Source organism: Mus musculus, chromosome 12 (assembly GCF_000001635.26).
Source record: "Mus musculus strain C57BL/6J chromosome 12, GRCm38.p6 C57BL/6J".
NCBI lineage: Eukaryota > Metazoa > Chordata > Mammalia > Rodentia > Muridae > Mus > Mus musculus.
In genome coordinates, this window is record NC_000078.6 from 17,878,406 (window position 1) to 17,900,581 (window position 22,176).

At 45.9% G+C, this 22,176-nt stretch overlaps 1 protein-coding gene across 16 annotated transcripts in view; it reads left to right on the plus strand.

The window, feature by feature from the left end:
• The first annotated feature begins 3,146 nt into the window (after nt 1-3,146).
• The window catches only part of Gm9222 (predicted gene 9222), a 58,104-nt gene continuing 39,074 nt past the window's right edge, over nt 3,147-22,176 (plus strand). For 13 of the 16 annotated variants that reach the window (NR_168605.1, NR_168604.1, NR_168601.1 and 10 more), the window contains exon 1: nt 3,468-3,917. Coding sequence is in view for 8 of the 16 variants with exons in the window: in NM_001382843.1 (NP_001369772.1) it covers nt 3,792-3,917 (126 nt within the window). In the remaining 8 variants the exon portion in view is untranslated. Of the gene's footprint in view, nt 3,918-22,176 lie in introns of all 16 variants that reach the window. The other 3 variants (XM_035096946.1, XM_035096945.1, XM_035096947.1) reach the window with 2 other exon arrangements.

The following is a 22,176-nucleotide window of genomic DNA, read 5'->3' on the forward strand; positions in this document are numbered from 1 at the left end:
TCAGGCACTTTTAGCCATTGAAAACGGCGCCTCCCCTGAAGTTTGGTTATCTATGCTCAAGAATTAGTCAGCATCTGAGTTCTCTGCTCTTGTACCCCACAGATTTATGGATCCATTGCACTGGGATGAGAGAGACTCAACAATCATTGATCAGCCCTTGCACATCACCAAGGTTTCCTTATTGCACGTGGTAGGGTGATCATGATTTCCCTGCTAATTCATTCCCTTAAAACTTAGCTGGCCTCTTTTGTAGAGTTTGCCCTAGGTCATTTATCAGTTGCTGTCACACAGTGACGTGGTATCCAAAGACGGGCAACTTTCCTCGTGCATAGACCAACCTAAGACAAGGGGCCTGGTGGCGATAGGATAACCCTATGACAGGTAAGGCTGTGACACTAGAGGAATGACCTAAAACAGGAGCCATGGCAGATGGACATAACTGCACAGGCCTAGTCCAGCATCATTTTATTAAAATTAAAAGGGGGAGATGTGGGAAGCCACATATGCCATTACAAGATGACGCTGGCTACCGCTTGCCACCACCCATAAGTTTGGGTAAACAACCAGTGTGCATATGTGCAGTAGAGTTTTTTGCCAAGTCACTGCCTGGCCCAAGGCAGGCAAATGAGGTACTGAAAGCATAACCAATCGGGTGTAGACACGCCTCTCCTAGGCCTATATAAGCAGCACCAGTTCTGGGGCTCGGGGGGTCTTTTCACCTCTGCAATCAAACTCTCCCAATAAACGTGTGCAGAAGGATCCTGTTGTGGCGTCTTTCTTGCTGTCGAGTAAGGTGCTCACAGTTCATGTTCAAGGTGTGGTTAATCCATTATTCCTGCACTAGCTGTCAGAGCGTGGCAGCTAAGGCCAGGACTATACAAGGCTTCCATTTGGAGTTTCAGCTGATACCTGCTAGTGGAGATCTCCCAGACCCAGAAAGACAGACATGCCAGATAGTCCTGAGGTAGCCTCCAAGTTCTTAATGGAACCCTGCTCAGGTCACTGTGGGACCTGGAAGAGAGATGCCCAGTCTGACCTGGAATGTTCATACAGGTTGCCTGAAGCTGGTAAGGGAGTTATGGAGCTTAGGCTGCAAGCAGGGCCATCTGAGGAAGAACAAGAAGCATAAGCTAGAGGCAAGATGATCAGTAGGAAGGGAGGGGATAAGTGAAATTGTATATTGCCTCAATTCAGTTTTAGGACAATTTTATCCTTGAGAATTATTGTATATTTTTTGAGTCAGGGTTTCTCTGTATAGAACCCTGGCTATCCTGGAACTCACTTTGTAGACTTGGCTGTCCTTAAACTCATAGAGATCTACCTGTCTCTGACTCCTGAGTGCTGGGGTTAAAGGATGTGACTCCATGCCCAACAAGAATTATTCTTAAAAATAGATATTTCAGGTATTTTTAAAAATAAACTTAGTGGTGTCCGTGTTTCTAATGGTAATATCAGCATATTCTTTTCTCGATGCATTAAAAATATGTAAATGAGGGCTGGGGTAGTAACTCTGTGTTTGAGCACTTGCCTATAGGTTCAAGGCCTTGGATTCAATCCTCAGTACCACATACAAAGGAGTGGGAAGTGTTCTCTTGATTCCTGTTCAACATTTAAACTTTAAATTATGTTCATGTCTGTGTGTGTGTATGTCTGTGTGTGTGTATCCCTTTGTGTGTGTCCCTGTGTGTGTGTCTCTGTGTATGTGTGTGTCTGTGTGTGTGTCTCCGTGTCTGTGTGTTTGTATGTGTCTGTGTGTGTTTGTGTGTATGTCTGTGTGTGTGTCTGTGTGTGTGAGTCTGTGTGTGTGTGTGTGTGTGTGTGTGTGTGTGTGTGTTAGACACATTCATTCGTTTGACTGGTACTATATTATGCCAAGGGAAAACACTACTTTCTTTTAACTTCCCAAAGCATCACAGAGACCAGGTTTCCAAAAATAAAACCTTGAAAATTTACAGGGAATATTCTTCAATTTCAGAGAAGAACAAAAGGACTTATAGGTGGGAAGAGAGGCAGAGGGATCAGAAAATGCCTTGTGAAGGAGAGCCTGTACTATAACACAATACCCTCGAGTTATACATGCTGAGATAGGTGTGTCCCTGAGACACTAAATAGAAGGATGTTCACAATGGTGGAAAGTGGCAGAGAGTTGCAGAGTTTCGGGACTGCAATTTATTGCCTATCATAGGAATAAAAGCTACCCACTGGCACAGCTATTTTTGAAGGCTGAACTTATTCACAGGCAGTGCTGGTAAAATACCAGAAGCCATACATAATGTCTGACCCCAGCCGCCACCACATACAGCAGATTTGTACATGGGAGCCTTAAAAAGATTGACTGGTCTACTCTCCTATAGCAGCAGGAGACCACTTTTATTTCCCATGTTGGATTTACATATGTCCCTCACATTCCCTTCTTTTCAGACACACAAAAGGTTTTTGTAAAGTTTCTCTAGGCTGTATTGTTGGCAGTAGCAGTAACCATGCCTCTTGCCTAGGGAGTTAGAGGGTGTGATTTTTGACTAGTGTCTTCAGAACCTCTGGGTTTTTAAAATACAGTTGAGAATTTCTGAATGAGCTATAGACGAAAATGTCCTAATTCAGATGATTTATTGGCCCAGTTGTGTCTGTGATCAGTCAGCTGTGGGTTGGAGTACTCTCTGAGGACCATCAGGTACAATCCCCCCACCATGCTCTACCTCTGGTTCTCTTGGGTATCCCTCACTTCCGACAGCACATCAATCAGTGCATTCTATGATTTTCTCAGGGTGAAGCCTGGCCTAGCACCCTAAAACTGTCTTCAAGTAACTGGGAGTGTCCCTAATTGTACAAGCTTAGGGAACAGGATGCTTAATAGGGGTTGGAGTATTCTTCCAAGTCGAAGGTCATGGGTTTGAATTCCCATTCACCTTGTACCATGGTCAACTCCCTATGCAAAATACCTGCCTTTACCCCTGGCTTCTTAAGGCTGTGAGAAGGCGCACAGACAGAACGTGGTCCCTATCATCCTATCCCCAACTGTCTCTACATCTTGTCCCGCTAAAGTGCCCTGGAGGATTTCACTGTCCTGTAGGGGGCGAGCTACCCACACAGTCTCATTAGCCCTTCCCTGAGGTTCTGGTGGGGAATTCAGGGGCTTCTGAGGTTAATGGTGGAATTGGGGAGCAAAAGGGTGGGCTCCCTCCAGCCGGGAAGCCAGTATCCCCGGTTCCACTCCACGCCCTCTGGGCAATGTTGCTAGAGGTCATGGCGGGTGCGGGGTGGGAACTGGGCACTGCAGCCCAGGAGAGGGCGCGCCCTCAAACCCCAGCATGTCCCAAAGGCAGACGCAAAGGGGCGGCCCACAGTCGCTGACTGGCCCTGATTGCACATCGCCCTCCTTGCTGCGGCCTCTGCTTCCTGGCGGCGCGAGTACGGATTGGCAGCCAGGCTTGTGCCCCGCCGCGTCCGCCCTTCTACTTCCCTCTCCTAAGTCGGATCCGCCCCTCTCCGCTGGACGCGTAGGGGGCCACCGGCTTGGTCGCAGTGTTCCCGCTGGCCGTGCGCGTCCGCGTCTGGGCTGGTACGCAGAGTAGGCGACGGCGGCGGCGGCTCCCCGGAGCACAGCCAGCAGAGCTGAGGGCTGCGCGCGCCCCTGCTGCCAACGGCGGTCCCGCGGTGGCTCCCACGCCCTGCGGCGACTTCCGCGCCCGCGCTTCCCTTTGTCCGAGTTCCCGAGCGGTGGCAGCGGCGGGGTCGGAGCCCGCGCCCTGGGCGACTGAGGCAGCGTCAGTCCCGGCCCCGGTGCCCCGGCGATGCCAGACCAGATCTCCGTGTCGGAATTCGTGGCCGAGACCCATGAGGACTACAAGGCGCCCACGGCCTCTAGCTTCACCACGCGCACGGCCCAGTGCCGGGACACCGTGGCGGCCATCGAGGAGGTGAGCGGTAGCGTCGCCCGCGCGGGGCGGGAGGCTAGGGTCGCGGGGATCGCGCTGCGCCCTGGGGACCCGCTAGGCTTCCGCGCCTGGTGCCCGATACCCAGTGCCCTCCGGCTGCGCCCACACCCGGGAAAAGTTTCTGGTCCCCCAAAGCCGGACGCAGCCGGACCAGCAGTGCCCGACACAGAAGCCCTTTGTTCCCTGCTCTAGGGAGAGGCTGCTTGGCCACCTTGGGCCTTTTTTGGGGAAGGCTTCTGCCTGTTCCCATTTCCCTCGCAGGGTTTCAGGTTCTTTGCTCCCATCCTCGGAGAGGTCAACTTCGGTTGCAGAGTCTGTGGCGGCTTCGAGCCGGGGACCCCTGTGAGCTCTGAGGCCCCGGAGTGATGGGTCTCCCTGCGCGGACCTCTCCAACTTGTTCCAGAAGTAGCCCGGCGGGGGCAGCTGTGGCTTCTGAGCCAACATGTAGAGCAGATCCAGGGACCCCAAGCTGCTTAGGCACGGGTGCCCATCCCATCTTGGGAGGCCTGGCAGTTCCCACTACTTGTCACAGAGCAGCGCTGTACAGGGATGTGGAGAACCAGCGCTTTGAGGTCCAAAAGGTCTTTGGTGGCCACTTCTGGGCTACCTGTGTGGTGCCTGCTGACAGTATAGTCTGCTCCTTTGCCCTTAACCTGGAACGGGCCTGCATAGTCATTGTATTGAGTGGCTAAGCAGTGAGCTCTCCAGACCCTGGGGAACAGGGACTGCGAGAAGGAAGCAGTTTGGGTTGAAAATTGAAGCAGGCTTGGAAGAGGCTGTGTGAGTCCAGAGACCACGGCTGTCCACAGCTTGGGGAAGCCTCACTTACATCATTTTCTTTACCTCCCCAACAGAATTTAGAGTTTCGTGTTTTTAGCTCTGTAGGCTTTGTTTGTCCATCTGGACTCACAAAAGGTAGCTGGAGAAGGAGACATACATGTGTAGCAGTAGTGAACCGATGACTACATTTCTTTTGCTCAGAATTTTAACATCAAGGTAGATATTTTAAAATACTTGTGCCAGAGGTTGGTGTTCAGAGAGCTTCTAAATTAAGCTATGTCATTACATCCTTTCCCCTTGCTTGAACAAAGCATTCGCTATTAGGCTTTGCCTGGGCGGGGGGTGGGGTGGGGGACTAGACTATTATTCTTTCGTGTAAAATATTTGTCTTTGTAGACCTACACAGTCAGGACTAGACTCAATGAAAAATACTAGGTTCAGCATCCTGCTCTTGGAAGTGAGCTAGGGTATCCGTTCTTCTCCTTCACCCTAGTCCCCTTTCTTTCCTCTCTCCTGTCTTCCCAAAGATCTGCTTGTAAATCTTTTGTAGCAAATTCAGTGAGAGCAGATTGCTTTAGTCCACTTTTCTCAGCCTGGCCTTTAGGTGCCACTGATGCCTTTAATGAGGCAGGTGGGGGATGAGGGGGATGAGAGCCCCTCCCCCATGAGGGCCCTTGAAAAGCACTAGGAAGATAGTCACAGTGTTTTGAAAATACATCATTAATGCTTATGAAAATAATTACATCCAAAAAGGTAAGATTCCCTCTGTGGAAAGGACACTTGTGTCTGATGTCCTTAAAAGACAGCCCATGTTTATAAAGTTAGGACGCTTCTCTCATTGTATTGAATCAGTTAGGTATCAGTAATACTGGCAGATGTTGGAAAGCCTGGCAAATAGGAGTTGCAATTAAAGTTGGCATGGCCTCTCTCTGATTAATTTTAGTTTATTTTGGATGAACCCAAAGCTGCTGTTCCATGCAGTGCAGGAGATTACCCAAGAGCTCAGTTACTGGGTAGATTAATGAGAGACTGGATTTGGTCATTCTGTTAAATTGGAGGCTGGCTTCACTCAACCTCCTAAGCAGAAAATGGATTTGAGTTGGAAACAGGGAAAACCTGAAATCTTTGCAGGCTTATCTCATTTTAAGTAAAGCCAGCATCCACTCTAAGATAATAGTGTGAGTGATCTAATTTGAAGGGTGAAAGGTCTCAGTGTGGATTCCTTAAAATTATGCTTTCTTTCTCCTCCTACATTATTTAATGTTCACTTCCAAAACAAAAAGTTGTTCTCAGTCTAGTGTAATAACACACCATGTTTACAATACTTGGACTTTAAGCAAATGTCTTTTTATGGTGAGATGAGACATTAGGGTAGGTTTTGTGACATACAAAATGTTATGAATTTCATAGAAATACAACTAAAAAAATAAGTCCCTGGTCGTCTACTTAAGTGAGTTATGGAATTAGTAAACTTATCTGATTAACTTTGGCAAACCTGTTTGCTTCCAATGGAGAATATGTCTAGCCATTGTCATTTTCTGACTGAAATAGGCTTTCTTGGCTTGCATACCCGTAGCTAGAATGTCAGTAGTTAGCCAGTGCCTAGCCTGTATTACAGGTATCAAACTGTTGTGTTTAATCTCTATCCCTGATGTGCAGATAAGGAATTTGAGGCTAGGAGATTAGTTCAGGTTATAGACACAGCAAGTGGAGTTTGAACTTGGCTGGATGCTGCTTTCTCAAACTGCATGGCGTTATCTAATGCTTACTGATGGTGTATTCTCAAAACTGCCCATAGCTAGATCAGCCACCTCCAAGTCAGGCTCCATCACTTTCCAGTTGTATAAATTGGGATGAGACCCTCCCCACCCACACACTCTTTTACCGTTTTCAGTCCAGTTCACAGTCTAGATAATCATGTCTATTTCTGAAGGTTCTGGTACAGTACCCAGTAGACTTAGTAAATGGTAGCTGCTTTACCAGATTTCACTGTAGTTACTGTATAGACCCTGGAATGAGAATGGAGCAGGGGAGAAGAAAATGGATAAATGGATGAAGGTGTGCATATAAATGGAAATTGTTGTCCTTCCCCCTAGGTGTGCCTGAGTGTGTGACTGTGAGAGAGAGAGAGAGAGAGTGTGTGTGTGTGTGTGTGTGTGTGTGTGTGTGTGTGTGTGTGAGAGTGTGTGTGTGTGTGATGGCTCCTGTGCTGACGGAGGACAGAGGCTGAACTTGCAATGCTTTCCTGAATCAGTTCCCCACAGCCTGTCTCTGCTTCCCCTGAATCCTGGGGATCCCCATGCAGGTTCACAAGCTTGTGCAGCAAGCACCTGACCCCCTAAGCTGCCTTCCCAGCCCCCATGCATTCTCTCTAAGGAGCTTATTGTCTTGGTAACAGGTGAGAGTGTAACTGGTTTGAAACTTTTTACTTTGTGATGACTTTCTTGGTGACTTACTTTGCACAGTCTGCAAAGTGCAGAGCGCAACTGGTGTCAGCTTTGTGCTTTGGGAATAAGGGAGAAAATAAGTAGTTGTGGCATAAATCTGAAAACTGAGCTGCACCACCCCCCACCCTCTTCCAACCCCCACCCTCTTCCCAGCTTTGATTTTTGTATCTTATTTTATTTGAACCTCTGGTTACTTCAAAATACTCTGGAAATAGAGAAACATTGTGTGCATTCTTGGGACACTCCTGTTGTTAGTTAGGACTTCTTCATAGCTCCATTCATTCCTACCCTGCTTATTTGGCATTGATGTAGTTTAAAAATAAAGTTGATATTGACTCAAGTATTAAAATTTAACTTTTTCCTTCCATGGCCATGAGTCTCTTATTCTATTGTCCTTGGTTACCTTGGAAATCGCTTTGCTCTTCTAACTGCAAAAGGAGAATGAACATCTAGACTGTACAGACTCCCAGGGGATGCTGTTCATGGGGCCAGGCTCTGCCTAGCAGTTCCAGTGGGAACTGGCCTTGCATTTGATTCTGAGTTGTAGTCCTTTGTGACGACTTGTTTGTAAACCAGCTCCTTCAGAATCCCAGGCTAACAGATTTTGAATCTATGGTCAGAAGGTAGCTACCTTTTTCTCAGTGTATCCTTGGAAGGGAGTAGGTTAACAGGCGATCATTTTATGCTGCCCTGAAATCTGAATTGGTGTCTCTGGAACGTCTTGAATCAGTTAGGGTGGAATTGGTTTCCCTCCAGCTGAATTCAATTTCTCTTTTATGATTAGTAGTGCAGTTACTATGATACCACTCCTTGTGCATCCCAGCTCTTGCTGTGGTTCATTTGGGACCTGCTGCTGTGTGTTAGGTGAAGGGATTAGACATCTCTTCTCTTTGAAAGAATCTGTGGTTCCGTGGGGAGAAACCGATTCTCCAGGCAGATCAGTGAGGTCATGTCTGCGAGAGCATCTATGGTGATGATGTAGAGAACAGGAAGACTGGACCACTTACATGTGATCAGAGCATCTATGATGATGATGTAGAGAACAGGAAGACTGGGACCACTTACATGTGATCAGAGCATCTATGGTGATGATGTAGAGAACAGGAAGACTGGGACCACTTACATGTGATCAGAGCATCTATGGTGATGATGTAGAGAACAGGAAGACTGGACTGCTTACATGTGATCAGAGCATCTATGGTGATGATGTAGAGAACAGGAAGACTGGACCACTTTCATGTGATCTGGGATGTGGATCAAAGGGCCTTGAATGGAAGCCTGGTGTAAGAGGCTCCAAGGTGGTTTAATCCAGTCTTCCATATCTGTGTCCCTACCTTAGGGAAATATTTATCCACTCTTAGGCTGGTGATCAACTAGGCCTTTGGTGGAATTTTCCTATCCATCCAGGCTGCAGAAGGCTCCTTAGGCCAAGAATGTACAGAGGCCTTTCATGGTGGGGAACAGCGCTTTTGGCTTTTGGTCAGCATTGTACCCCAAGAATGAAGTCAGCTCTTTGCTAACATTACTCTGTCTCAGATGCTTGGTGGCCACATGGGTTGGTGGCCACTCTGTTGCATGATGTGGATTCAGGACTTTGTTCTACATACTTGCAGGAAGTCCTGTTGATGAGCACAGTTTTAGGCCCTTGCAACTGCAAAATGCTTCACCTGACAGCACCAGTCAGTGTGGTATGCAACTTGCAGAGCCTCAGGTTCCATGGCAGAGCTGTGGAAATAGAATGCGCATTAACAGCACTCTCACGAGCAGTGTGTGCACCAGGGTTTGAAAGTACTGTTGTAGGCTGCCCTGAGTCCTGGCTGTGTTCAGAGTTGCCTGGTGGGGGAGGGGGTGTCTGTGGACTGGAAGAACCTGGTTCTGCTCTCCTGAATTCTGATTTCATATGATTTGGGTAAGGCCTGGAGCTTTTATATTTGTAAAAGGCTCCTCCCTAGTTGATAATCACTGATAGACAGGTGATTATGTCATGTTGTGTGCCAGGTAGTGATGAGTCAAGGTTATGCATAACTTGGGGATAGGATGTGGTTTTGGAGGGGAGGAAACTGAAGTCAAGACAGGCATCTCTGCAGAGGTGACCTTTGAGCAGTCTGGAATGTAGAGGCTGCCTGCTTGCAAAGACCTAGGCATCGAGGAGTCCTGGAAAAGGGCTGAGATGTGAGTATCAGGGCAGACAGAAGGCCTGTGATCAGAGGTGAGGGAGAGCAGAGGGGCCTGTGTGGAGGGGTGGCTTAGGTCCAGATAGCACTGGGCTTTACCTTGGGGAGAGAATTTGCACTTTGGCTGTGAAGTGGCGCAAAGCTGTTAGAGGGTTTGGGGCTCAGACTCCCATAGTCTGATTTCCTCTTTAGGATTTACTTTTTATTGATTTGTATCTGTGTGTGACACTCGGAGTGCAGATGCCCTCAGAGCTCATGCAGCCGGAGTTGTAGGCAGCTGTGAATTGCTTGGTTGTGGGTGCTGGGAATGAAACTTGGAACCTCTAGAAGAGCAGGAAGTTCTCTTACAATAAATCATTTCTCCAGCCACTGCTTCACAGTTTAAAGACATTTCGTTGCTTGTTCCTAGGCCTAGGAGAAAAGTGGGGCGACCCGCAAAGGAGTAGGGGTTCATTTGGGTGCTGCGGTGGTGGCAGTGCAGAAGTGTCCTTTGAACTGGGTGTCATTCCCTGATTCTTGAAGCAAGGGTCTCCTATCATCCCCAAGGATGGCACTGTCCAGCATGCCTTAGTGGTAGAAGGCAGGTCTACTGTGAAGATTGGCTGGCTGGAGGACTTGTATTGAAAGCAGTCTTTGTTTGTTTGTTTGTTTGGTTAGTTTAGGTTTTGGTTTGTTTGTTTGTTTGTTTTGTTTTTTGAGACAGGGTTTCTCTGTATAGCCCTGGGTGTCCTGGAACTCACTTAGTAGACCAGGCTGGCCTCAAACCCAGAGATCTGCCTGCCTCTGCCTCCTGAGTGCTGGTATTAAAGATGTGCACCACCACGCCGGGCTATAACTAGCATTTTTATGAGCTTTAATTCTATGTTAAGAAAATGTGCTTTTGCCAGTTGGTTGCCTAATACCAAATGGTCAGCACCGAATCCAGACATATAAATAATATTACGCAGATTGTGCAGGCTGTGTTTATATGTTTAGGGAATATACATATATGTATAAAATAACAAATGAAAAGAGAGGTTATGAACTTGAAGGAGAGCAAGCAGGGAGATGTGGGCTGGTTTGGAGAATAGAAACAATAAGATTATATTACAATTTCAAAAAATAAAGAAAAGTAATTGTAGAGTAAGAAAGCATTAAATGGGCTTATTTAAGATTATTCCTTTTTGAGAGAGGTCATCTAGACACAATGGAGTCATGTGACTCTGGGTTTCAGCAGTTTACAAAACAGGAGTTCTGACCACTCTGGTTGGTTCTTCAATATCCTTTCACTGTACAGAGGTTGGTTTCCTCAGTGCAAGCTGGTGTCCATTGAGTCTCTGCAGGCCAGCTTCCATTGTTGTCAACTTAGAGGAGCCAAGACTGACAACTCCAGAGATATCAAGTGCTAACCCCTGGGGAGACAGGTAGCATTAGAGGCCCTTTTTTAGAGGCTTTTCTTTTCTTGTTTTACTTTTTAGGTAGGGCTTCAGGGTTGCCTTGAACTCTATGTACCAAATATGACTTTGGATTTCAGATCCTCCTGCCTCTGCCTCCACCTTTGAAGGCTGCAATTACACTATGTGTTATCATGTTTGTTTTATGTGGTGCCAGGGATCAAACCTTGGGCCTCTTGAATGCCAGGCAAACATTCTACCAACTGAGCTGCCTCTGTAGCCTCTAGAGGCGTTTACTGAGAGGCCTTCACTGCCACAGAGTGAGTTGTCTAATAATACACCTGGTCCCTTAGGGCTGTGGGTTCCAGAAAACCATCTGGGTTGTGTACATAAAGGCCTCATAGTGAATGGACTCAGGGTGTGTCCTCCAGGCCAGGAGATCTGTGCTTGGTGGCTGCTGCTGCTTAGAGGGGCACAAGCTAAACCATGTCAATTAAGGTAACTGTTAGGGACAGACCTTCCACCTAGGGCTGTCTTAATCATCATGATATATTCTTCTCAGATCAAAGAAAAAGTCTCCAAAACTAATGCCCACCAGAACATGGCAGAAGAGGGGCTACAAAGAGCATCAGAGGACACATTTGGTAAAACACTTGTTTTCTGGATATAATGCGACCATTGCACTCTGGGCAGTGCCATTCCATTTATATGCACAAGATCCAGCCTAACAGATATTGAGTAATATTCCATCAGGCAGCACTAAGTGACCTTAGTAATGATGGTGATGAAGAAGGAGAGGAGGAGAAAGAGGAGGACGAGGAGGAGGAAGAGAAGAAGAGGAAGAAGAAGAGGAGGAGGGGGAGGGGACATGGAGGGGGAGGAAATATGGGGAAACTAGGAGGAAAAAGACAATGAAGACATGAAGGTGGAAGTGTCAGAGGATGTAGGTAGAGGTAGGAATGAGAGATAGAAACAATCAAGATATACTGTGTGCACATATGAAATTGTCAAAGAATAAATTAATGACAAATAAATAATAAACCTTCCAGTCCAGCTCACCCCTGCTTCCTGACCATTGCCTTGCCTCTAACAACCCTAACACTAAGAACCCTAATCCTAACCGTAACCCTCTAATAGCCTAACCCTAAGTCTAACCCTGCTTACTGTGGGGGAAATGTGTTCATTATACCTTTTGAGGTGAGAAACCATTTCTTAATCTTGATCTTTTGGATCATCAGATCCACCTTCAATCTAGGCAATAGATTCTTTTGGCATCCCACATACATAAAAGACAATGAACAGGGTTATTCTTTCATTTTTTATACTTGCCCTATTTTTGTATTTTAGAAAAGGCGATTTGCTTGTTTGATTTTTAAAATTGGCATTGGAAAGTACTTATTTCTTCAGAATTCTGGTACATAGTGAATATCAGCTGTAATAACCTGCAACATGAGATAACCCGTCCTTGAATTTTCTAAGTTCCCTTGGCCGAGAGCCTTTCTATATTAGACATTAGAGAGACAATCTATTAAATTTCCTTTCTATATCCGTAGAGAAATTCATTCTGATTTGAGATATGTTTACCTAGAGAACCTGTCCTAATACAACTGTGGCTTTTCTCTACTTTGCCACTGATGGCGATGTGCTGGCTACCAAGAGGGCTCAACAGTGTTTCCCTTACATTTCTGGCTTTCCTCCCAGGGTTGTTTGGTATCATCTGGTGAAAGGGAGCTGCAGTCTCCCTGAGCCCAGCACTGAGCCACAAACAAAACTCTTGTTTTTTAAAACCCTCTTTAATGTTCATTGCCTGGGCTCCCTCCCACTCAGATTGATAACCCCACTGCACCATGGGTAATGGGCTATGCAAGCTCTTCCCCTGGATTTCAGGAAGAAGAAGGCAAGTGATGTGAGGCAAGCTCAGGCAAGGTCTGAAGTCAGGTCCTGGTAATGCAGGATCATTGCTCACAGAGGGCAGGAGCAGGCAGCTGACTAGCCTGAGCTGGAATGTGTTGGGAACTAAAACGGGGCCCTGTGGGAGAAAGGAAAGGGGGGGAAGGCCCACACCCTGCTAGAGTTCCACCTATGCTCTAGACAGGCAGACGTGGGAGAGCTGCCATACACTCTCTGCTCAGCCTTGGGTGGGCATCCAAGCCTTTGACCCACGCTTTGGGTGTGAACAAGGGGCAGCCCAATTTGGGAGCCCTGGCGCTACTTTTCCTGGGGTTATGGGAGAGAGGGATGAGGGATGAGAGGTTCCCACACCAGTGAGATTGAGCACAGTGGATCTGGACTGGAGCACATGAAGGCCTTCCATCTGGAGAGTAGAAAAGGCTCATTAGGAGAAAGCCTATCCCTTCCTCCAAGCGCAGTGGGCCTTGATGAGCAGAGATGTTCTATGGTTTTAGAGCTTTATTATAGAAAGGCAGGGAGAAAGAGAGAAGGTAGAAGAGAGAGAGTTCCCTTTAGAAGGCTAGAAGGGGGAAGGCTAGATAGAAAGAGAGTAAGAGGGAGAGAGGACAGGAGAGGAGAGGAGAGGAGAGGAGAGGAGAGGAGAGGAGAGGAGAGGAGAGGAGAGGAGAGATAACAGCCCTCTTTATGGTCTTTACTGTTGTTAGATAACTGGGGAGGAATTTAGCCTGAAGGTCAGAAGCTTGGGACCTTGCCTACTTTTAGCCATGCTTCTCTGGTGGTGACTGGGGGGAGGGGCGGGGCAGTAACTTAAGCAGGGGCCCGAGTTTCTTGAGCATGAGAGAATGAATGCCTTCCTTGTCACATAGGTGAATTATCAACCTTTCGGGTTCAGACCTCAGCTCAACCTGTCTATGCTTAGCCCAATACCCCACCTGAAAGGTGAGTTCTCCCCCAGGGCTGGGAGGGGTGAGTGTCCTCTTGGAGGACAGGCTCAAATGCTAATGTAGTTCAAATGCTAATGTAGTGCAAACCACACCTGAGATCTGGAAAAGGTCTGGCTCTGGACAGGAAGTACACTTTAACCTTGAGGAAAGGTGAGACCCACTGGCCAATCAAGGTCTCCAGTCCTACCTGCTAGTCAGACAAGGAGGCGGGATCTTACGGGTGCCTTCCCCCAAGTTCACTGTGGCTGTGCAGGCTTGAATGGTTCTCTGTGTCCTGCTCTGAGCTCTGCTGTTGGGTGCTGTGAGAGGACCTCAGGGAAGCTCTGAGTTCGAGACATGGTGAGCACAGGGTTACTGCCCACAGAGGGTAGGGGCAGGGTGCTGAGCAGTGGAAGTTGGGGTGGTGAGTCCTCTCTGGGGCTGGATGGGAAGTATAAGCCATATGTGAGCACCTGTGAGGTCTCTCCTATTGCTCCTCACTTGCTCCATCGGGGGTGACCTCTGAATAACTTCCCAATCATTGCCCAAATTGTTTGGACCTTAGTTAGGCTGGCTTGTGAAAACAAGGGTGTTTTCTTTGAGTCTGTAGCACACATGTCCAAAACCCTTTGTCCTTTAGTATACACTAAGAAGACAGGTAAAAATCTAATAGGTCTGATTTCATACATTATACTTGTTTTTGTTTTGGTTGTTTAGGTTTTGTTAATTTTTGTTCTGTTGCAGTTTTTTCATATTTTTTGCATCATATGTTTAGTGAGTTGATTATTATTTGACAAAGGGACATTAATAATTTCAGAATTTTTTTGTGGTTTTATTGAAAAATGATAGACCTCTGAGAGGATATTCTTCTATTTCAATCGTTTGTAATTTTCACCTTCACATATTTTGCTGAAGTCCCAGTTGTTTATTGCCACAAGACTTTTAGAATCCACATTTTTTTGACTGAGATAATCAATTTTTTCTCTTCCACTTGAATCCCTGAGATTCTGTCTTCCTTTCCTGTTCTGCGGGTGAACCTTGCCTCTGTAGTTGTCAGTGTACAGGAAATCTCATGTCCTGCTCTTAGGGACTTAGCAACTGCTTATGTCATTTCCTGCCTCCATCCCCTGTGTCTGTTGTCAAGCGTGCTTTATATACATGGACCACCAGCTATAACAGCTCTCTATTTTTGTTCCCTGTCTCTGTTCTCTGCACATGCACACTCTCTGTCATTTCTCCCCTCATGGCTCTCTTTCTCCTCCCTGTCTGTGTGCCTGTCTGCAGGTCCTCTTGTGTCCTTCTATCCCTTCCCCAGGTTCTCACTCCTCTCCCTTCCCCCAAACAACCTCTTTTGCACTTTATCTGTTGCATGCTTTAATTTCTCAGACCTGCTGTGATGGGAGAGCTTGGATTTCTTGGTTGCAATTGTTCCTGGCTGTTACTCTCTATGTTGCTATGCTGGTGTGTAGCCATCCCTGTTTGGGTGATTATTAACCTAGGTACTGGCCTCTGGGTTTGTCTTTTTGGGTGGGAATTTTCTGGGTTACTGTTTGATGCATGGATTTGAAGAGAGTGTTCACTGACAGACAGTTTCCTATTTTACTGACCTATTTGGTGGGTATGGTCAACAGGGGATGCTTTGTGATATTAAAATCTGGGAGAAGCGACAGGCAGGAACAGAAGATCTTAGTAATCCATAAGGAGACATAGTCAGGAGAGAGGTCAAGCAGCCCATGGTGTTTAATACAATGTTGGAACAACTGGGAAAATTGAATCTGGGGTAAGAAATCAATCATGAAGTTGATGTATGGAAGCTTACCTTGTGTCCTTTCAGGCATGGAATGTGGTTGAACAGGGAGTATCTGCCCAAGTGGGGGCTGAGACACAGGGATGAGGCAGGAATGGATGGGCAGGTGGGGATTGTCTATGGTGTTTATAGGAGGCTTGCCCAGGAGGAGAGGAAATTTCCACTGCTACTCTTTTCCAGTGTTAAGGGCAGCTGATATTAGGGTCTGCAGTAACAGATAGTGAGGTAGGTCTTTGGACAAAGTCTAGTCTGCAGACAGGCATGGTTGTGGTTAACCAGGAGTTTCTGTTGATAATCAGGGGCTCAGGAACAGAGATGAAGCTTGTAAAGCCCAAACAGTTTGCTTTTTGAGAATGTACATTTGTACATTCCAGCAAAAAATCCCATGACAAAATCCCCTAATCAACAGCCAGTTAAGGTACATCAGCAGGGTTAAGCTACATAGAGATAATTAAGACCTCTTATAGAAAACAAAAACAAAAACAGCTTACCCAAATTAGTTGTCAGATTTTTTTTTGCCCCCCCCCCCTCCTGCTTGGTCCTGCACATTATTCCAGACATACAGTTTTAAAAATATTACAGTGCTGATTTGTATGCAAGCTAATTTCATGTCCTGCTCTTTGGGACTTAGCAACAGCTTATGTCATTTCCTGCCTCCATCCCCTGTGTCTGTTGTCAGGTGTGCTTTATATACATGGAGCACCAGCTATAGCAGCTCTCTATTTTTGTAAACCCCCCAATCTTGGTGTAACTACAATAAATTCACAAAACCTCTAGACTTGATCTCTCAGTTTGTACCTAATGGGAGTTTGACTGCTGAGAGTCCTTGTTACTGAGCTCATAAAAAGACCTCTGTGTGTTTGCATTGCAATAGGCTCTGTGCTGGTAATTGCAGTTTCTGTGAGTTGGGCATAAAACCTTGATGCTTTGACTGGAACCCCAAGACCCTCAGGACTCCCATCTGAAGGTTTGAAAGACCGCTGTTAGGATGTGTCACTGCTGTTCTTTGTGTCAGTGACCTGTCTGTCAGAAATGTGTTTTTGTAACTTGTTTTTTTTTTTTTTTTTTTTTTCTTGAGTACTCGCGGAGGGAGATGAACAAAGCAAATGTGGAACTACAGTGAAGTGGAAATGCTGGAGAGTCATGGCAAGAAAGGGCTAGGAAGATGTTCCAGAGCCTGGAACAGGGGTCGTGTGCCCCTGGTCTTAATTTCTGGGAAGTTAGAGCAGTCTTGGAACCCTGCTCCATGGCTCATAGCTGCCATCCGGTCTTCATTTTCTCCTCTATGCAAGTGGAGGAATCTGCTGGGTAGCCTTCCCAGCCCCCTTGTGGCCCTCTATTATGTGTGTGGCATTTTAGTATTCTGTGACTGAGAGAGGAAGTGAGACCCCAATTGATATAGTTACTCACCCTCCACCTTGGGTTAAGTCCTTCTTATCAAGAGGACCTGTACCCATTAAATTGTCCCTGATAGAGAGCTCTTTATGACCGCATTCAGGGCAAAATCAGACTGCAAAACGGTGGAAACGACAAAGACCTCATTTTGCCCCCTTCTAAACAACCCTGTTCTCAGTCTATATGTGACTCTGTAGTTTTGAACTTGGAGCTGTCAGTATATGGCAGGCTGTTTTTCATCCCTTCCAGCAAAGTTAGTATATCTTCCTTAGACCAGCAGTCTTATTTCCAGGTCTGTGGGGCAATCTACTCCTCTATTCACCTTCCAGCTGTTTGGCCACCTCTTTGGTCTCCCTGGCCTGGGAATCCAGGGTTAAGGACACCTCACCACAGGGCAGTGCAGCCTCTCTTCTCCCTATTCTACTGTATCCTTCCATGCTCTGAGCCAGGACCCCTTCCCATTTTATCCTGGCTCAGACACTACTCCAACTCCCTGATGTGGTGGCAGGGGTCCTGTAATTGATTTGGTTAGATCGTTGGTTTTGGAATTTTACAACTTTCTCATTTATTATTGTCTCTGTGTCATAGTTGTTTTAACTCAACATTTCAGACTACGGTCATCTGAAGGAGCCTCAGTTGCAGGTGTGCCCTCATGAGAATGGCTGGTTTCTATGTCTCTGAGAGATAGTGTTGATAATTGATATAGGAAGACTCTCCCAGGAAGGGTGGCAATATAGGGAAGCAAGTGGTCGTGGGTTGGATGAGAGAGCTAGGTGAGCATTGTAGCCACCTGTGGCCATGTGAACTGGGTTCCCCAGAAAGGCAGGCTGGGGCTGAAAGAGATCAGAGGGCAACAAAAGAACAAGGCCAAGACAAACTTTCTGTTCAAAGCCCCTGAAGTTTACTGAGAGTCTCTGCTTATAAAGAGGGTAGGCCCATCCCCCAACAGCCCATTCTTGGTGCCGGGAGCCAGCCCATAGGCGATCTACAGGGCTTGTCTCCAGAACCTCTCAAGGACCTTTCAGCAGGAAGCAGTGTCTTGGAGAAGACAAATAGGGCCATCAAGGTCAGAAGGCTCTACCCTAGGTGTACTGGCTGGTTTTATGTGTCAACTTGACACAACTGAAGTTATCACAGAGAAAGGAGCTTCAGTTGAAGAAATGCCTCCATGAGATCCAACTTTAAGGCATTTTCTCCATTAGTGATCAAGGGGGTAAGGCCCCTTGCGGGTGGGACCATCTCTGGGCTGGTAGTCTTGGTTCTATAAGAAAGCAGGCTGAGCAAGCCAGGGGAGGCAAGCCAGTAAGTAACATCCCTCCATGGCCTCTGCATCAGCTCCTGCTTTCTGACCTGCTTGAGTTCCAGTCCTGACTTCCTTGGTGATGAACAGCAGTATGGAAGTGTAAGTTGAATAAACCCTTTCCTCCCCAACTTGCTTCTTTGTCATGGTGTTTGTTTAGGAATAGAAACCCTGACTAAGACACTTGGTAATCTCCTTCTTAGTGGCAGCAAGGTCAAAGTCTGGATCAGCCTGCTCCAAGGCTGAGGGAGGCTACAGAGCATGAGAGAGTGACCAAGCAAGAAAGCAAGGCAGGAAGTAGTGTTTGTCAAATGTTTTTGCCTTCATTTTCTACCTTCAGTTTCTAGTCTGAGCTCCCAGTGTGGTGGGCTGTGATCTGACAGAACTGTGTAAAACAAACATTTATTACCTGAGATGCTTCTGCTCAGAGGAAACCATCACAGCAGCAGAGTTGCAAGGTAGAAAAACAACATCAACAACAGCAATTGTTTCAAAAGTTGATTTTGCTGCTGGACAGAATCTCTGGTCTCTTTTGAAGGAATATGGAAAATATCAGAAATTGAGATCCCAAAAGTCATAGAAAGCTGTACATGGAGCTTAATTGGTTGTTCCCATAGGGTTAGGAAGATTGGAGTCTTGACAGTAATGCAGCCACATGAAGTTGAGGTCATACTATTTCAGTGGAAAGTCAACTGACAACTTTAGGAAGAGGTCATTTGTGTGATATTTTGGCCAAAAAAAAAAAAAAATCTTTTGTACTTGGCTTATGCCCTGAGATATTGAGCATTGAGTAAAAATTATTGCCTGATTTATATATTTTTATTCGATTGTTCAATCTTCCAATTTCTTTATTCAAGTTACATTCTAATCGGTACACCCACCCATTCCACCTTCCACAGTCCCTCATCACTGACTCCCTTTTATCTCCCCAGGGAGGGTGGGAACCACTTGAGTATCCCCCAACTATGGCATATCAAGTCTCTGCAGGGTTAGACACATCCTTTCCCACTGAGGTCAGACAAGGCAGCCCAGTTATGGAAACAGTTTGCACAGACTGGAACAGCTTAAGGGACATGCCCTGCTCTGGATGTTGGGGACCCCATGAAGACTGAGCAGCACATCCACTACATATATGGTAGGGGCCTCCATCCCAGCCTGTGTGTGCTCTTTGGTTGGTGGCTCCATCTTTGAGAGTCTCCTAGGTTCCGGGTTAGTTGACTCTGAGGGTCTTCTCATGGCCTTCCTATTCCTTCAGAGGCTGTCAATTCTTTCCCCAACTCTTTTAAAAGAGCCCTGTCCAATGTTAGGGTGTGGGGCTCTGCATATTTTTCAGTCAGATGCTGGATGGAGACGCTCAGAGGACAATGATGCTAAGCTACTATCTGCAAGTATAACAAATTATCCTCAGTAATGCCAGCCTTAGTGCTTGCCCATAGGATGGGTTACCAGTTGGTCAGGGTATAGTTTGGCCATTCCCTCAGTCTCTGTTTCAACTTTGTGCCTGCCTTACTTGCAGACAGAACAAATTTTGGGAGGAATGTTTTTTGGTTTTCTTGGTGTACTGAACACTTCACTAGTGGTTCTGCCTGACTACAAGATGTCACCTGTTCATGGTCCATAACTCAATGCTATCTATATCAGCTAAGATCACTTCCCTAGCTGCATTTGTGCCCTCCTATTCATAGTCTCAGGCACTTTCTACTGATGCCCCCACACTAACCCCGCTCCCTCTCAGCATCTGCTAATTTCATTTTCCTGGCTCTCAGGCCTTCCTTTCACTCTTTTCACACCTATTCCTAACACTCCCCTTCTTCTTTCTGGACTACCCGTCCCATCCAGTTTTCTCCTTTCTACCTGCCTCTTCTGTCTCTTTCATACCCCCTTCTGAGTGAGATTCAACCATGCTCATTGTGCCTTTTCTTGTTTATTGTCTTTCGGTCTATGAAGTGCAGTGTGGATATCCTGTACTTGTGGTTATTATTCACTTGTAAGTGAGTATGTACATGCATGTCCTTTTGGGCCTGAGTTACCTCATTCCAGATATTAGTTTCTAGTTGTACCCATTTCTCAGCAAAATTCATAATGTCCTTGTTTTTTATACCTGAATAGCACCCTGTTTTGTAAATGAAACATGGTTTTTGTGTCCACATTTCAGTTGAGGAACATCTGCGTTCTTTCCTGTTTCTAACTGTTATAAATAAAGTGGCTATGAACTTAATGGAGCAAATGCCCTTGTGGGTATATGCCTATGAAGGTACCCTAATTGTAGCACTTCCTCCTGCTTGCTGTGTTTTAAATTAATGGAAGGAGTATTCAAAGTGTTTCCTCATCCCAGGATGGAACCTTAAACAAAACTTGTTACAAATGTGGTCCAAGCGAGGCAGGGTCCGTTAATTTAGAAGTCAGACTTTACAGGATCATCCATATCGTGCCGCTTTTGGAAACTGAAAGATGAAAATAGCATGGTCACAGATTCTTTCTCTATGGTTTCAGTTTAGCACCACTCCAGCCATCTTTTGACAAAGTCAGGATCCCAGGGAAGACTCTGTGAGAGATCCTTGCATTTAAGTGGTGAGGTTGATGCTTGAGTTGCATTTTGTGACCACAGGTTGTGGAGAAAACTAACACATTGAGAAATCTGCCATGGAGAGATGCTTACAGGGAGATGAAGTACCCAAACTGAGAGATGTATGAGAAGTTACAGGAAGAGCACCATCTATGCCTTTAGGAATTGAAGTCCAATGTGTTAGAGACAAAGCTATAGGATTTGGTGTTTGCCCTGCTGTTTTTCTTGCCTTTGTCCAATCTTCTCTCCCTGTGTGCACATTCCTATCGATTGGAATGGGAAGGGGTATTCAGTGCCATTTTATGTTTGAAAGATATACCTTGCTTTCTGATTTTGCAAGATGTGGCTGTCAAGATATTATCTTGAGTGTCAGCAGAGACTTTAGACCCTTGAACAGTGCAGGAGCCTTTCTAGATTCATCTTGGGGAAGATGAAAGTGTATATACACTCAAAATTTCCTTTTTCTTTCTTTCCTTTTTTTTTTTGTTTATCTTATAATTTAGATATTCATTATCACCCTGATCACTGTCCCTCCTCTATGTCCCTGCCCTCACAGACTCCCTCCTCCCAATCTCCTCTGTTTCTCCTTTGAGCGGAATTGGGGCCCCCTGTCTAACCCCAGGGAACATAGGTTGTAGTCTATTTTTTAGAATGGCATATGCTCATGACATCAATACTGCCTGAGGCTTCAGAGTCATTGGATTCTGGGTGTTGATGTTTCCCCAAACTCTTGTGTTTGTTTTGAAATTTTTAAATAAATAGGAGTGTTTTGCCTGTGTGTGTGAATATGAATATCATGTGTGCCTCATCATTAGTGTTGTTGGAGGGTGGACTCAGAACTCCTGTTCATAAAGCCATGGGTCACGTGAATGCTAGTATTGACCACTGTTATCTGGAAGACCAGCAAGAGCTTTCCATGGCTGAGTTATCATTCTCTCCTGCCTTATGTTGCTTTTTATGTTCAACACTTATATTACTAATATTTTCATCTGTCCATTGGTCCACTAAATGTGCCTTGATAGCCAGTAAAGTTTTACTAATGTTGCAGTTTAAACTGGTACACTTCCTGTTTCTGCTAGATGAGTACAGAAGTGCAGGGAATGTATACTTCTTTGTAGGAACTGTAGTATACAACTGAGTTCTTTCTATCATTTTTGTCTCCCTGGTTGATTTTTGCAGTGGAGTAAGGGTCTTAATATGTAACCTCTGCTGTCCTGGAATGTGTTACATAGAACAGACTAAGATCCAGCTCAATGACGTATACCTGCCCGTGACTCTGGGATTAAAGACATGAACAAATACACCCTGCTTGTCCATGATTTTTCTAGTTGGTGATTTGTCATACAATTTCTAGGATGTGTCCTCAGTACTGTTGATCTGTTTCACCCTACATCTCCCTCTCAATTGTAATTCCTCTCGAAAGTCTTTACCCTATTTATTTAAAATGTTCATAAGCAACACAGGTGAACCTTCAACTCAATTTCCTTTAAAATGTTATGGTACTTATATTATGACGTCTCTGTCCAGAAGTCAGTTGAGGAAGCACCAGAATTACATGAATATAT